This window comes from Salvelinus fontinalis, chromosome 40, assembly GCF_029448725.1.
Source record: "Salvelinus fontinalis isolate EN_2023a chromosome 40, ASM2944872v1, whole genome shotgun sequence".
Taxonomy (NCBI): Eukaryota; Metazoa; Chordata; class Actinopteri; order Salmoniformes; family Salmonidae; genus Salvelinus; species Salvelinus fontinalis.
Window position 1 is genome coordinate 14,600,894 of NC_074704.1, and position 16,870 is coordinate 14,617,763.

General features: G+C 39.0%; 1 protein-coding gene and 1 long non-coding RNA gene across 2 annotated transcripts; one reads left to right on the forward strand and one right to left on the reverse strand.

Annotated features, from left to right (window-relative positions):
• The first annotated feature begins 481 nt into the window (after positions 1-481).
• LOC129839106 (uncharacterized) lies at positions 482-1,644 on the forward strand. The gene is made up of 3 exons (XR_008756984.1): positions 482-658; positions 997-1,076; positions 1,211-1,644. It is a non-coding gene; the product is annotated as an uncharacterized LOC129839106 (long non-coding RNA).
• Positions 1,645-4,572: 2,928 nt separating this feature from the next.
• LOC129839099 (glutamic acid-rich protein-like) lies at positions 4,573-12,703 on the reverse strand. The gene is made up of 2 exons (XM_055906375.1): positions 12,315-12,703; positions 4,573-5,400 (listed from the first exon to the last, which is right to left on the reverse strand). Exons 1-2 carry the CDS (start codon positions 12,607-12,609, stop codon positions 5,351-5,353), a joined length of 345 nt encoding a protein of 114 aa, XP_055762350.1. The 5' UTR covers positions 12,610-12,703; the 3' UTR covers positions 4,573-5,350.
• Positions 12,704-16,870: the final 4,167 nt, after the last annotated feature.

Consider the following 16,870-nt stretch of genomic DNA (forward strand, 5'->3'; position numbering starts at 1 on the left):
GAAACGTTACATGGACAATACTATCCCATTTTGGAAACGTTACATGGACAATACTATCCCATTTTGGAAACGTTACATGTACAGTCCTATCCCATTTTGGAAACGTTACATGTACAATACTATCCCATTTTGGAAACGTTACATGGTCAATACTATCCCATTTTGGAAACGTTACATGGAAAATACTATCCCATTTTGGAAACGTTACATGTCCGCCCCCTTGTGGAGGGAAATTAATATCTTAGATGGTAGCTGTAGATGGGATTCAAATGCATAATGGTATTAATACAGTGTCTAGACTACCTATTTTGTATAAATGCCCTTCAGAATCCAAACACAGTATTGCCATGTAGCAAAATTTTGCATATAATCTTTCAAGTCAGCCTGATAAAATATTGAACAATTTGTGTACAAAGATATCTTGAAATGTGATATTAGGCCTGTATAGCAGTACTGTTACTGTATGGCAGTACTGTATTGGCTAGTGCTTTCTCCAATATTTTCTTCTATTTTACTTTCAATTGTATGTCGATGCCATTTATCTTTCAATATATATATATTTGAATGCTTGTAAGACTATTCTTTGACACATTTTCTCTTCCTTTGAAATTCTTATAGGACAGAACATGGACACAATGCAATTGGGATCAAGAAGAAGGTACAGATATGTTGTAGGACAGCTGCATTTGAAGTGTAGATTTAACCTACATAGCAGTCAATACAACCTGACATCTATTAGCATACAGATGTGTACAAATTATATTTTCAGATCTTTTCAGAAATGAATCAAGTCCATGGAATGGATATAGACAAAAATATAATTCAAGGACTATCAGAGGTCGAGAGGCGAGGCAGGGGTGAGGACATCATCCTGCTATTTTGACAGTCCCTGAAGGACAATACAGAAGAGGGATTTGCTCTTATTCCTTCCCTTTCTCTAATGTATTTTGTAATAAAATTAGCAAGTGTAGTAAGTTCATTGCTTTACTTTACTAGGACTGGAGACCACAGCAGCGATTCTGCTCTTGCCCTACCTCTTCAATGAGGACCCGAGTGGCCTTTATGTCCGTGACAAGGTATGCCTATGCACCAATCATCTGTTTCTTCATAAACATAGGTGTGCATGCTTATATAAAACTACAGCTGAACATTTGTTATGTTCTTTGTTTATTGTATGTGTATTAATCTTTTCTTACTTTTGTTGACACAGATTTCACCGCTCTTCACTCCTTTACTGCACATCGGCGGAAATCCATTTCACCATGAGAGTGGCCTTTGATGGGGGAGAACATCCACGCCCTCGAGGACGTCCCTATGGGACTTCTAGGGCTGTATTTTTTATTTTCCCTTACATTTCCCAAAAATGTCAGAAAAACACTTATGTTGTTAAGTTACTGTGTTCTGGTATAAGAGAAGTTGGGGTGAAGTTACCAGGGCCGGTCATAAAGATGGCAAACTTCCTAACATAACTATGTGGATACGATATACACACTAAAGGTGAAAAATCTGTATTTAGCATCAAGTCTACAATATTGTTAGTTTACCTATGATTAATTTTTAATGTATGTTTTTTATGGTACATCATTATTTATATATTTTTAAATGTCATGAAAAGCACTAAACAAAGTAAATGTATTATTTATTATGTCTGCAGAAATGTTGCAATTTTGTAATGTGTTTCGTTTGGTAAATTGTTTGGTAAATATTAATTCACATTTGTAGTGCCACTAAATAAACAATTAATTATTTAAATCAATATTGTTATTAAAATATCTTATTATAATGGAGGGAGGGTGGACAGGGAGTTAAAATAAGGGGTTCTTCAAAGAACTTTTAGGGGTTCCCACAAAAGGTTCTTCAAATAACTTTTAGGGGTTTCCCCACAGTTTCAATTTGAAGAACCCCTAAAGTATACTCCAGGAACCTTTACTTTTTCGAGTGTATATTGATAAAATTCACCTTGTCCGAGAGACATTTACAAAGTTACACACAGCCAAATTTGTGATACTATTTTGGGGCAAAATAGTGGCCACAACAGACAGACCTGATATGGCCCATAATTCGACGTCACGTGCTGAGTGGGTATGACCAAAGTTATTATTTTTAGCTACACTTTGTAGTACATTTTTACACATTTAATAAATGTTTCTGATGCCACATAGCCCGTTTTCAAAGGGAGTCGTTGGTTTTTAGAGGCAGTCGCTTTTTAGCTTTTTGTCTGGAAGTATTTTCTCAACTGCGATACCAACTCCAGTCAGCAGATGGCGATGTGCGTCTTTCAGGTGATTCTGCCATTGTGACGTATAATCTAGTGGACGGGACGCTTCTTCAACATCAACAGCTAATCAGCCACCTTGGTTCACTCTAACTTTATGGAAAAAGGTTTATTCAATCAATCTAGCAACTCCTCTCATACTGGGAAAATACAGGAATACACACTCAGAGCCTCCTGACTGGGCCCTGTTTACACAGGAATACACACTACGAGGCTTTTCTAAAAACTACATTTTGCGTGTTTCGCTCACCTCTTTTTTTTAAACTAGGTTTGAGATTTGGTATCCACTCGGCTCGCTGCCTCTCAGATCAAAGGTGGGTCCATCTGCTCCATTCTCAAAGTGTGGTCTTCCTGAGATCCCAAGTTTGAGGGATCCCTGGTGCACCATTTACCCAGGTCATCAGGAGCGGTCACCAAGTGAAGATTAACAATGTGGTTAATTTCTTTAATATCAAATGAGACAAACTTATCACACAAGTCAGAGTTAAATCTAAAAATGTATTCACTTATTATTAAGGGAGCAGGTCAATACAACACACACATATAAAGTGATTCAATTGAGTGCTCTACGATAATGATAGCTGGTCAAAAATCACCCCCAGATGATTCATTGACAGCCACGATACGTAAGTACAAAGGTCTTTTACAGCCAAGATACACCCCTTTCAACTTACATGACCAACAACAGATGTATAGAACGGGTCACAAGGTTAAGATTTGTATGAAATATACTTATAATTCTCAGCAGCCAGTATCTGCTGTAAAAACAGTACTCTTTGTGTAGAAACCAGGGTCTGGCCCTGAGGTCATCTCTCCCTGGTACCATATAGAAAAGAAACATTAACTCATGCTCTGGAATGCGGGCTCTTTAGGTTTTGTCACCCAAAAGACAATGTAAATCTCCTGTCAGTGTTATCTCCCAGAGGCCCATCGTCAGTAGAACACACAGACACAATAGTTATAAGAACCCTCTATTCTGTTGCATAAAACAACCATTTGATGCAATAAAAGTAATATAACATGATGTTGCAGTTTTGCTCTCAGTGTCCACTGAAAGTTGACAAGTAACAACAACTGGGGCATAAAAGACACCCACCATGAGACCCACTAAATCTGCCCAAGAAGAGGGAAACAAAAGAAAAACCAACACCAAACTTAAAGACAGGAAGCAAACCAAAAAGGTGGGTCGACTAAAGGTGTTGACTCTCCACATCTATCAAGACAACTGGCGCACTGGGCCAGACACTCTTAAATAGAACCTGGACCAGCTCAGGTGAAACACCTTCCCACTAACGAGATGGACAAGCCAGCATAGGTGTAACACATACTGACTAACGAGGTGACACCAATCAGTGCGTCCTACGTGCTAACGAGCTATACGGGCTAACGAGCTGTACACGCTAAAGTCCAACCCCAAAACACAAATGGAAAAGCCAAAGCCTGTAACACCTTCCCCCTTTAGACAACATATATATCTTATATTTTTGTTAGACATGTTTGCTCACCCCCAACAGAAAACAACTTCCATTTCACATAATCAACTACAATGCTTCTACAATATAAACAGTGTCTACTGGCTGTCAACAATTAAAAATAAGAAAAAACACATTTCCAAATAATAATATACAATCGTATTATTTTTTCAATCATTTTTCTTTCAATAGAATCCTAAAACTCACTAGCTTCTAGAACTCTCGTCCCCTTGGAACGAGCCCAAACAAAACTCATCTCCAATACGGAAAAACGTGCAGTCAAAATAAATTGTGATCCATGGCAACGCACTGGCTAAACGCAAAACTTGTTGCCTGCCCACTCTTGAGACAATCAGCAACCAACTCCTGCTATATCCGTAGTAACTTTCCACCTTACTTCTCTCTCTCTTTTAAGGGTTCACTCAATAGGCATGTTGTTGGATCGGGCCCAGTCCTAAATGTCATGCATTTTGGTTAGCACATCTGAGAATGAATCCTGATATTCTAAAAGCAGGGCAACATTGTCAATATAATTGTACCCCAAAAAATGGTCAGCTGGTTGCATAAATAATTATGACTAAATGTTACATGAATTGTAAATATGAAATATTAAAACCCCTTTGTTAATATGTAGTGGCAATACTTCACTTAAGGGTGAGGCATGGAATAATAAAACATGTATCTTTTGTCAGGCTGAATGTTTGAAATATGAGGTGATTTGAGTCATGCTTCTGCAGAAGTGGAAAAAATAGAATTAGCATTTGAATGTTGTCAAGAAATACTGGAGTGATGTCAGATTGTTAAAAACTGATTATAGACCAATTTATTATACTGCTTTCATGTGTGTATACACACAAACATCTGCAACAATTATCATATTACATGTATTTTTTAAAACAAGCATCTTTTTCAACTTGTAAAAAACAGCTAGCTACATTTAAGTAATACATTTTGATTAAAGTGGGTCACCAACGCAGTAAGTGTAACACAGCTCTTTTTTTGTTAGTCACTTTTTGTTAAATAATACTCTTTCAATTCAGAGCCTGGATTTTCCCCTGAGGCTAATATCCATATTAATCAATTGAATCAATTGAACAGGGCAAACGATAAGGTAGAACATCATTAAAATACTCCTACTACAATGTTAAAACATTCTACATTGTGACATCATTTCATTGATATCATTAAACAACTTCTTCATGCATGTATTTTCTGATGTTTGATCAGGGATCTTTTATCAGAGTATCTCTTGTCACATTGATCACAGCTATTAGGTTTCTCTCCAGTGTGTGTTCTCTGATGTGAAGTCAGCTGGCTAGATGTAGGAAAACTCTTCCCACATTGATCACAGCTATAAGGCTTCTTTCCTGTGTGTGTACGCTGGTGTCGAATCAGATGGCTTGATGTAGTCAAACTCTTCCCACATTGTTCACAGCTATATGGTTTCTCTCCTGTGTGTGTTCTCTAGTGTATTTTAAGTTTTGATGAAGATTTGCAACTTTTCCCACAGTCAGAGCAGCAGTGAGATTTCTTCCCTGTGGGTCTCTGCTGGTGTTTCTTGAGGTGTTTTGACGTGGAGAGATTCTTCTCTGCCTCTTCAGCATCATGAGGTTGTTGAGGCCCCCCAGAGGATCCACGAGTCACGTCTCTCTCCTGTGTGAACAAAAAGTCAGAGAGATGGTTTAAGGCCCACAACAGCAGAAATCCACTTTAAAAAGGTGATGCCAACAGCGTAGCCATTATGTTGTACAAACAATGACGTCTGTAATGAATGTTCATTATTTGACATTTGTCTTAAGACAGTCAAGTGAACAACAAGTCATATTTTGTCTTGTTTTCCCATTAGTAGTAACGTTGACGATTGTATGCTAGAAATACGTTTTTAAAGTTGTTAAAATCCTAAGCAGTGTGCCAGACAACTTTTGGTATCCAATATAGGCACCTTTCTGTAGGTCTATGTTGTTTTTAGTTGAAGTTATGGGTCCTACAGTAGGTCTATGTTGTTGTTAGGTGAAGTTATGGGTCCTACAGTAGGTCTATGGTATAACTAGCGGTTTCCACATTAGCTCTGAGGAGTTTCTGCAACCAAATTGCGTTTTAGCAAACAGAGGGCAGAGAGCGATGCACCTATTTGGGGATATCTGATAGTATTTACACACCACCAGTAATGATTTGTGGAGCTTCTCAAAGTAATTTTCTCTTCACCTCAAACAGCAAGTACACAAAGTCTTACTAAAATAAATTGACAATAGTTCCTCAAAGTATTTGTAAAATATTTCCAGCTCTCACTCTTGATAAACACTTGACAAGAAAGAGGAAAATGTAATGCTCTGATCCAGTGGAAATGTCATAAAATACCTGATTACTTCTTATCCCTTACACAAATAGCCTACAGCTGTGTCTGTCCCAAACTCACTGGCGTGGTAAACTGAGGGCCCAGAATATTTTATATCAAGTTTCAGACCGACCTAGGTGATACAATGTTTCAAGTTCTATGTAGACAGGCCATGCGCAGCCAATGTGATTTATTTTTATCTGGATATTTTCTAGCTGTTTTTATTTGTTGGCTTTATGTAGGCTATTTTTACATAGTTGGCAATGGCAATAAAAGTTATTTAAATTTGTATAATTTCACTTCGATTTATATAGAATATAGATTAATCACAGATAATGATTTTGAGATAATAATTATAATAGTCTATTACTATTACAAATTAAATGAAATTGTTCCAGTAAAATGTGAATATGAAAATCATAACTGGCACCAGATCAGTAGAAATGGTCAGATAAATTGGCACTACAAATGGAAAAGGTTGCCGACTGCTGTTGTAGCCTATTACTGGAAACTTCAGGAGCATAACGTCAGAATTTACAAAGGCCAGCAGCAGCGTGAGGAGAATGCTAAGGAAGAGTTGTTTTTCTTATGGTTAGGCTATCTTGATCTCTGGTTCCCTCGAGTCATTTGTGTGTCTCAATTATTTAATAAAACGGGGGATTCCTATGTTGATGATGTAAAGAATATTTGCTGCTCTGTGGTATGTAATGAGGAGCAACCAGACGCTGCACGCATTTATGAAATTGCTTATTCCAGTTACTAATAAGCATGCACCCGTTAAGAAAATGACTGTAAAAACTGTTAAATTTTAGTGGATTGATGAGGAATTGAAAAATTGTATTGTTGAAAAGGATGAGGAAAAAGGAATGGCAATTAAGTCTGGCTGTACAACCGATTGGCAAATATCCTGCAAATTGAGAAATCATGTGACTACACTGAAGAAAAAGAAGAAAAAGACAATGAAACAAAGATAAATGACATAAAGAATGATAGTAAAAAGCTTTGGAGAACCTTACATACAATTTTTGGGAAAAAGGCAAACTCTGCTCCAAAAAATATACTGAATCAGATGGCTCATTCACCAAAGCTCACTACTTTAATGATTTTTTCATTGGAAAGATTAGCAAACTTGGGCATGACATACCAGCAGCAAAGGCTGACACTACACATCCAAGTATATCTGACCAAATTATGAAAGACAAGTATTGTAATTTAGAAATCCGTAAAGTCAGTGTGGAAGAGGTGAAACAATTATTGTTGTCTATCAACAATGACAAGCCACCGGGATCTGACAATCTAGATGGAAAATTACTGAGGATTATTAATAGCGGACTATATTGGCACTCCTATTTTCCGTATCTTTAACTTAAGCCTACTGGAGAGCGTGTGCCCTCAGGCCTGGAGGGAAGCTAAAGTCATTCGACGTGCGCTATGCTCTGCATAGTTAGCTCCAGGTAAAATGTTGCACTTATTCAGCCATTCTGTAACCAAAAACAAGCTACATATGGACAGTACTAAAATAAACTGACTCTGGAAATGACAAAGTGCCTCGTAACCTATTTGGAAATGGGACAAACAGACCCCTTCTGTGGTAACAGACTGGGACGATTTGTAATCAAATCATATTCCCAGAAACGGAGTTCAAATGAACCACAGAGACTGCGTGGGATAATAACATGGCCGTGTCCAACCCTGCTTGTTCCCTCGACTCCCCTACCAACCACCAATCTCCAACAGGGACCTTAACCTGTATCACGAGACACTTCGTAGTGAACTACAGGTAGGAATCAGCAATGAATCCCAATAATGAGCCACCTATGGGAGGGGTAACCCTTTGCGGACAAATCTCTCAACGTATTACTGCTACCCTGGGGAGATTGATATACCCCTTGAACATCGGCTCCAACCCTCGTCGGATGTGGCAGGGCTTGCCACAGACTACAAAGGGAAGCACAGCCGATAGCTTCCCAGTGACACGAGCCTACCAGACAAGCTAAATCACTTCTATGCTCACTTCAAGGAAAGTAACACTGAAACATGCATCGCAGCATCAGCTGTTGCGGACAACTTTGTGATCACGCTCTCCGCAGCCGATGTGAGTAAGACCTTTAACATTCACAAGGCCACAGGTCCAAACGGATTACCAGGACGTGTACTCCAAGCATGCGCTGACCAACTGGCAAGGGTCTTCACTGACATTTTCATCCCCTGTCTGTGTGTGTAATACCAAGATGTTTCAAGCAGACCACCATAGTGTTCTTGGGCACAGAGACTAAGGTAATCTGCCTAAATGACTACCAACCCGTAGCACTCACGCTCACATCAACACCATTATCCCAGAAACCCTAGACCCACTCCAATTTGCATACCGCCCCAACAGATCCACAGATGATGCAATCTCTATTGCACTCGACACTGCACTTTCCCACCTGGACAAAAGGAACACCCATGTGAAACTGCTATTCATCGACTACAGCTCAGCGTTCAACACCATTGCTTAGTGATGAGCTTTGAGGGAACTAAGGACCCTGGGACTAAACACTGAGCACGCCCCCATTCTCATCGAAGGGGGTGTAGTGGAGCAGTTGAAAGCTTCAAGTTCCTTGGTATCCACATCCTTGGTGTACACATTATAGGCTTAGTTAACTGGTGAACCGTTGAAATCATGGAAAAAATGACGACTCTAATTCTAGATTTGGAATAGAATGTGCAGCACCTTGAATATATTGTTGTTTGACTACCAATTAATAAACCAGGGAGTAATTACTGACAGAGTAGGAGCATGGTGGAGACATCCAAGAGAGGGAAATCAGGAAGGGAAATGACAGCAAGTAGTGCAGACGAAAGGGATAAGTTGTTGAAGCAACAGATGTGCTGGAATGAGAACAATATAGATGGAATGAGAACAATATAGATGCTACTTTGAGAACACAAACTCTCACATCTTTCACAGAGCGAGGGAGTCCAGGGGATGACTGGAGGAGCAATGGAGGAAGCATTGCGGGATTCTCTTGGCGCGAGTACAGTTGTTGAGACTGCGTGGAGGATGGTGAAGAACAGTCACTTTAACTCTACCTACATGTACATATTACCTCAACTAACCGTTGCCCCCGCACATTGACTCTGTACAGTTGGTGAGACTGATTGGACGATGGTGAAGAACAGTGGAGTGAAAAGGGCTAAAGTTGGTAATGAACAGCAGTTTAGGGTCGGAGTGGGAATCATCAGCAAGGATGTTTTTGTGGGTGACCTGTTATATGGTCTCAAAGATGGTGAAGGATGAACTGGGTAAAGTGGAATCGGTTCGAGTGACCAGGGGCGGTATGATACTGATTGTGTGTCAACAGGGCAAAAGGAGAAAGCTTTGTGTGGTTTAGGTTAAACATTTCAGGTAGACGCACGTTGATTAAAATGAATGATAGACGGAAGGTTTTACTGTGGTTTGGTGAAGTGGTTCTCCCATCTTATATAAAACCTGTGTAAGTGAGATATACAGAAGCCGCTGCAGTGTTACAATTGTAAAAAAGTTTGGACATGTGGCAAGACTTTGTCGAAGGAATAAATATGTCGTAGTCAGATGAAGCAGGTTGTAATTGTGATGGGAATCACGTTCCCGAGTTCCCGGAGTGCCATGTACGGATGAAGGATGTCAAAGTAGCTAGGATGATCAGGCCCATCCAGCAGGTGTCCTACGTGGAGGCAGTGAAAATAGCTGAAGCAGTAGAGAGGAGAAGGTAGTTCATGTCCCACAGTCTACAGTGAAGCCATGCAGGAGAAGGATCCCAACACACTAATAGTGAACAAGGTGGAATTTGTTGTGTTTATAGAGCAAGTGATAAATTGCATTAATAAATAATTAGTAACCTTCGTCCAAAACTAGCAGTTTCCGCATTAGCTTGGAGGAGTTTCTACAACAAATTTGCATTTCCCTCACTGCAGCAGTCATAAATTGCATTAATAATAAACTAATAAAACATCTAAGAAGCTAGACATCATTGTGAAGGCAGCAAATCGATTTCTGGATCTCCAGGACTTCACAGACTAAATGTTACAGGGAGTACTGAATGAAGACGTTCCACCCCTCCCAGGTTCCTGAACCTGTGTAGGGATCTGTATAGTACCATTTTTGTTTGAAATTCAGGGTAGTGGAGTGAATTTGGTTCGTGTTAATTTTATGTAATTAGTATGATTTGTTAATCCCAATTGTTTTGCATTTTTGTTATTTTTTTACAACCCCATACAGTAGGTGGCAGCAATACACCTGATGAGTGTCGTCTGACAATAAACCTCAGAGAAGAAGACATGGTAGGAAGCAAAGTGTTGTTCAGTGTTTCCAGTTGACCCTAAGATGTTACATTACATGTTGTTTTCTTACTTCATGTAGCCGGCTAGCTGGCCAACATATTCATACTTCCCTGACTCCTCTCTGATAAGATACCGCTGCACAAACATGCTTATCTAGGCCTACACCAGCACTGGTACCAGGCAGTATTAGCTAGCTACGTTTGCTCTGACTCTTAATACATTTAGCAAGCTAGCTAGCCCACTAACTAGCGATTAGCAGCTAACATTATTTGAGCAACACCTTGCTAAGAAAATACAATATTTCGCATTTAATGTAATGGCATGAAAAGAATTGCCAAAATATTATACAATGACTTATCCACAGTTCTAACAATTTGACCCCAACAGGAAATCTACACTGGCAGTTATAGATTGAACCATTTACTATATAACCATTGATTCTTGAAGAATATAACTTATAAATGCCTCAAATCTTTCAACTGTATTACCCCTACCAGAACCCAAAACATAAGCTCGTATAATGCCACTGTGTGTAAACAAATACTATATGGCTAAGGAGTAGGGTCGATCCAAGCGTTCTGATCTCACAATGACAGTAAAGCACCCAAGCTAACTGGCTAACGTTGGTTAGCTTGCTAGACACAAATCAGAGAAAACCTCACTCTTACCATTTTACTTTCCCTAGCAGAGCTGGTTAGGCTGTTTTCGTGTTATCCAGATCGTTGGTGACTAACTGTGCTGCTGGAAACATTTTAATTTGAGCTTTTTTGCAGATGTTTACTGACACCGGCCATATTCAACGGGTGTTGAGCGTTATTAAATTCACCAGTTATTCTGCGCTCTAATCAAGTCAATAAACATTGGGTAGTTAATTAGAATATAGTTACTATTCTGGCAAGTTAGATGTATAATTAGCCAACTAACGTTAGGTAGCTAGCTCACATACTGCTGAAAAGATATGTATGCATTTTGTAAGGATAGGATAGCTAACATAACGTGTAAGGTAACTTATTTGAAAAGTCATTAGTTTATTACATTGCTCAACATTTGTCATAATTATTTAAAGCAGTTCATTTATATCCGCTCTCTCGTTGGACTTCGCCTGCATATTTTCCCCCATTTTCTTCTAATCTGAAAACGTTGAAGCCACGCCTATTTCCTGAAGAATTGCATTATGGGCCCTAAAGTACTGCGTGTATATGTCATATTTTGGCGAATTTAGTACGACATCCGGGAACTTTTGGCATACTAACTATATCATACTATGACCAATAAACAGACTATATACTCAATTAACATAACAAATAGTGCGGTTAGTATGAGTATTCTCACACATGAGTATTCTCTCGCAGTTGCAAATGAGAACTTGTTCTCAACTAGCCTACGTGGTTTAATAAAGGTGAAATAAAATAAAAAACAGCTCAGGACTCTGGGCAGCCATTTTGTTGCTGTTTAAAAACTAGGTTTACCTTTAAAAAAGCCACACAATCAATCAACCAATCTGCAGTTTAACCAATAACAAAGCTGTAATTCCACCACTGTTTTGGTAATAAAATGATGGGTGGAGAAATTTAACTAGTCTCAAATTCATAGACATACTATGGATGAAAGGACTGACCATCCATGATATCAACATTATAGTTTTAACCATGTTGAGGCTATACAGTGTTGATTTACTTTCTTTCTAAACATTGGAGTAAAAAAAGCTTATTTGGGGTTCTGATGGGGCAAACAGTTGAACTAAGCTCATGAGGCATGTGTTATATTCTTCAAGAATCAATGGCTATAAATATAATATATATATAAATAATTTAAAAGTAAAAATATGGATGTAGCAATTGCAGATTTCCGCTTTAACACCAAGCACACCACACATCAGTTCAACTTCCAACCACAGAGTTTGTGCTTCTGTTAATACAGTCCTTACTAGTGTTAATCAGGGCCCGTTCATCGTCAGTCTCCTCTTCTTTCACTGAAACTTCGTCATCCTCTTTCACTCGGAATCCGTCTTCCTCTTCTTTAACAGAAACGTCTTTCTCTTCTTCTTTCACGGTAACAGCCTCACCCTCTACTTGTTTTTGTATTGTAACGGTCTCCTCCTCTTCCTCCTCTTCCTCCTCCTCCTCCTCCTCCTCCTCTTTCACCAGAGCTTCTTTCTCCATCCAGCAGACCTCTTCTTCAGCAAGAACGGGGTTAAGTTTGAGACTGGAGCTATGAGGCATGTACTGAAGTCGCTAAGCGGTACAATTCAAAGGAGTGTCACTTTATCAGCAGCACGTGATCAATGACGTCTGACGAATCATTTCGTTGAACACTTGATTGGTTTGGTATTGGGCTCGTTCGACATTGCAGCCGACATTGCAGGTGGCTGCTGACTGCTGACGGACTAATTTACAAATCACCTTGCATCATAAATAACTACTTATTATTATTTATAAATCAGTCAGCCATTCACCGTTTACCCACAATGCAGCATGGATTTGATGCTCTCGAACACGGCCAGTGGTTTAATATATGACATAATGGCTACGCTGCTACAGCGTGTGACTTCATCTATGAAAATGTGGCTGTTCTAAATTCTGTCTCGCTCAAAGCCTTGAGTAATGAACCTATTTTTGACACAATTGGTTAGAAAGCATCAATGCTTCGGGAAGCTTTATTTCCCCATCACTACTTTTCAGCATGTTCTCTGTGAATTAGACTATGGGAGTTTTGTATCTTTTTCCACCTTGGCTTACTGTTAGTTGGGTTCTGACTGGTCTCCGGTAGTTGGTCTCGCTGACCATAACCGTGCTGGTTGGCTACGCTGGTTAGGCTAATAGCTAGTTGGTCAAATAGCTAATGTTAGCTGGCTGGCTACGCTGGTTAATCTAATAGTTAGTTGGCTAAATAGCTAACGTTAGCTGGTTGGCTAAAATAACTGCATATAGCTAATGTTAGCTGGCTGGCTAATATAACTGCATTTAGCTAATGTTAGCTGGCTGGCTAAGATAACTGCATATAGCAAACGTTAGCTGGCTGGCTAAGATAACTGCATATAGCTAATGTTAGCTGACTGGCTAAGATAACTGCATATAGCTAATGTTAGCTGACTGGCTAAGATAACTGCATATAGCTAATGTTAGCTGACTGGCTAAGATAACTGCATATAGCTAATGTTAGCTGACTGGCTAAGATAACTGCATATAGCTAATGTTAGCTGACTGGCTAAGATAACTGCATATAGCTAATGTTAGCTGACTGGCTAAGATAACGGCATATAGCTAACATTATTTGATTTTTGGTTAGATGGTGTTTTGCATTTCCAAAACTGTAGTTTACTTTAATCACGCAAGTCATGAGTGCAAATGATTGGTTTAATTTAAAGTTATACATTTTAAGGTATTTCTGTTATAGTTTACATTATAGGGAATATGCTGGTCCTGCATATTACTTCACACCTGACTTTGGCATTCTTCTAAATTCTGATTGGTTTTGTGTAATAACTCCAAAAATAGAACTGTGAGGTGTAACTTTGCATTGGACATTTTTTTTTGTTTTATTAGATATTTTATAAATAATACAAAACATACACATACAAACAACAACATCATACAAACATTAACTACATCACACCTGCCCAGACCCACTAGAACACACCACCATCTCCATTAATTACATCACACCTGCCCAGACCCACTAGAACACACCTCCATCTCCATTAACTACATCACACCTGTACAGACCCACTAGAACACAGCCAGCACACACATCAGCACCATTTTATTTCTCTCTGTTGCACACTCACTTTCAACTTTTAGATAATAAAGCATTTGACCTTTCTATTGAATTAACAACAGGATTGGTTGATTTCCAGGTTTAATTAAGTATAATATTTAAGATGATTGATGAGAAAAGTATCGTCCAACTCTGGGGTATCTCACTGGACCCTCAAATGTCCTGTTTTGAAATATACAGACAGACGGATTAAAAGTAATTTTACATTGTATAACTGTACTTCTGACTGCCAACTTTCTAACTCCGCCCATAACTTTATGACATCATAACATTCCCAGAAGGATTATTGAGTCATTGTTAGTTTTACACTGAAGACATGACTCTGCCGTTGTGCTGTAAAATTTGTGGATTTTGTCTCTTGTATAATAAAGGACTATCATTTGTTCCAACATCACAGGCCACAGACTTTGATGCAGTTAAAGACTTCCAAAAGTGTTTCCGCAGTTTAAGATCAACTGAGTTTTTTAATGGGGTTTCTCCTTGTGCACCTGCCAATGTGAATCCTTTGAACGAGATAAGTTAACAGACAGGACATATTGCTGATGTTCTTCCCATTAATAACCTGAATGACAATTAACTTGTGGGCGGTGGTGGTGATGACGTCCTATTCGATGACGTCGTCCATCGCGATTCCCCAAAAGAAGAAAACCCTCTGGACTGATCACTGGAGTCAGATGTGAAGGAGGAGGTTGATCATCAGGAGTCAGATATGAAGGAGGAGGTTGATCATCAGGAGTCAGATGTGAAGGAGGAGGTTGATCATCAGGAGTCAGATGTGAAGGAGGAGGATGATAATCAGGAGTCAGATATGAAGGAGGAGGTTGATCATCAGGAGTCAGATGTGAAGGAGGAGGTTGATCATCAGGAGTCAGATGTGAAGGAGGAGGTTGATCATCAGGAGTCAGATGTGAAGGAGGAGGTTGATCATCAGTGTACCTCTAGGATTGTGACTGGGCTGGCGTTTCCACTTCCAGCTGGGTCATATATTTTGATACATTGAATGTTGATATTGTGAACCTATGTTATATATTTGTACCTCCTGTTTCATTAAGTGATGTCACTAATGTAGGAGTAAGTGACATATGTAGGTAGATATCACACCAATTAAACAATAGATAGGAGTATACTAGAAAATAGTATAAGAAGGCAGATGTGAGTGCATTTGCCATTCTGGTAAATACAGGAAACCAAAGATTAGCAGATGGTGTAGTAGTAACATAATATACATGGATAACATAGAAATATAAAAGATAGCTGAACATTGGAGTAACGAGCCACATGTTGACATAGATCATGAGACCGTGGTAATGGAAATCTACTGGGGGACGTTCTGACCCTCTGACCCTTGTAGATTCCCCATTGTGTTGACAGATTGACCAGACATGTTGGTGCCAGGGTGTTTTGACACACTAGATTTATAGTCTACCCATTCCACTAGAAAAGCATACATACCAGAGAAATATGCCTGGGGTGGCTGGACACTAATGAACAAGAAACACATAGTCTGCTGATTCCATTTGAGTGAAACTGACCAGACACATAGACGCCTATAAGCAATTGGATGCCCTAGAGATGGGGGGGCACAAAGAGTGCATTGATTTAGTGGTGAAGGGAGGGGATACAGAGTATGTTGACACACTAAGACAGAGGGTCTGACCACTATTATAATTTAACTGAAAGCAGATGATGGCCGTTAGTATGCGTGAACAAGCAGGAAGCCTGAACTAAAAAGAGAATGATGGCACAAAGAATAGGGGAAGTATGCTTATTTGCATATGGGGTGGACTCATATGCTATTTGGGTATAAAGAGCGAACTAGTGCTCTGGGAGTGTGGGTGTTCCGTGGGACATTCGAGATGGTTATACTATTGTAAATAAAAGCATGTTTTGATTTCACAAGTTCTGATAAAGCGTTATATTTCTGAGATGATTTTCCACGACACTAAGTACTGCCCCTATATATACAATGCATTTGGAAATTATTCAGACCCCTTCACCTTTTCCACATTTTGTTACTAAAGGGATTAAATAATTTCCCCCCCTCATCAATCTACACACAATACCCAATAATGACAAAGCAAAAACAGGTAAATAAATGAAGAAAATTGATTTTCTTTCAAAAACAAGTGACCACAAACTTTTGAATGGTAGTGTACATCTACATGATGTATTGTTACACCATGTAGGAGCAGTATAGACCTAGTCTGTTCATTAAATACATATACGTGATGTATTGTTACACCATGTAGGAGCAGTATATACCTAGTCTGTTCATTATATACATCTATATGATGTATTGTTACACCATGTAGGAGCAGTATAGACCTAGTCTGTTCATTATATACATCTACATGATGTATTGTTACACCATGTAGGAGCAGTATAGACCTAGTCTGTTCATTATATACATCTACATGATGTATTGTTACACCATGTAGGAGCAGTATAGACCTAGTCTGTTCATTATATACATCTACATGATGTATTGTTACACCATGTAGGAGCAGTATAGACCTACAGTAGCTAGCTGTATATTATTTGATACTAATGCAATTGCTCAGAGAAAGATATATAGTTTAACTTGTAATTCTCAAAAGGTAGGGGTCTGAATTATTGCTACCCATGTTTTCAATATTCCAGCAACCTCCCATTGGGAGGATAACGACTCTGAAATGTTTTATGAGATTAGATAACACATTGGGTGGG

Excerpts from the sequence above, each read along its gene's own strand:
- LOC129839099 (XM_055906375.1), bottom strand. The coding sequence starts at position 12,609 with ATGCCTCATAGCTCCAGTCTCAAACTTAACCCCGTTCTTGCTGAAGAA. Across the intron at positions 5,401-12,314 it reads ACGGGCCCTGATTAACACTA|GAGAGAGACGTGACTCGTGG; the intron begins GTAAGGACTGTA and ends TTGTTCACACAG.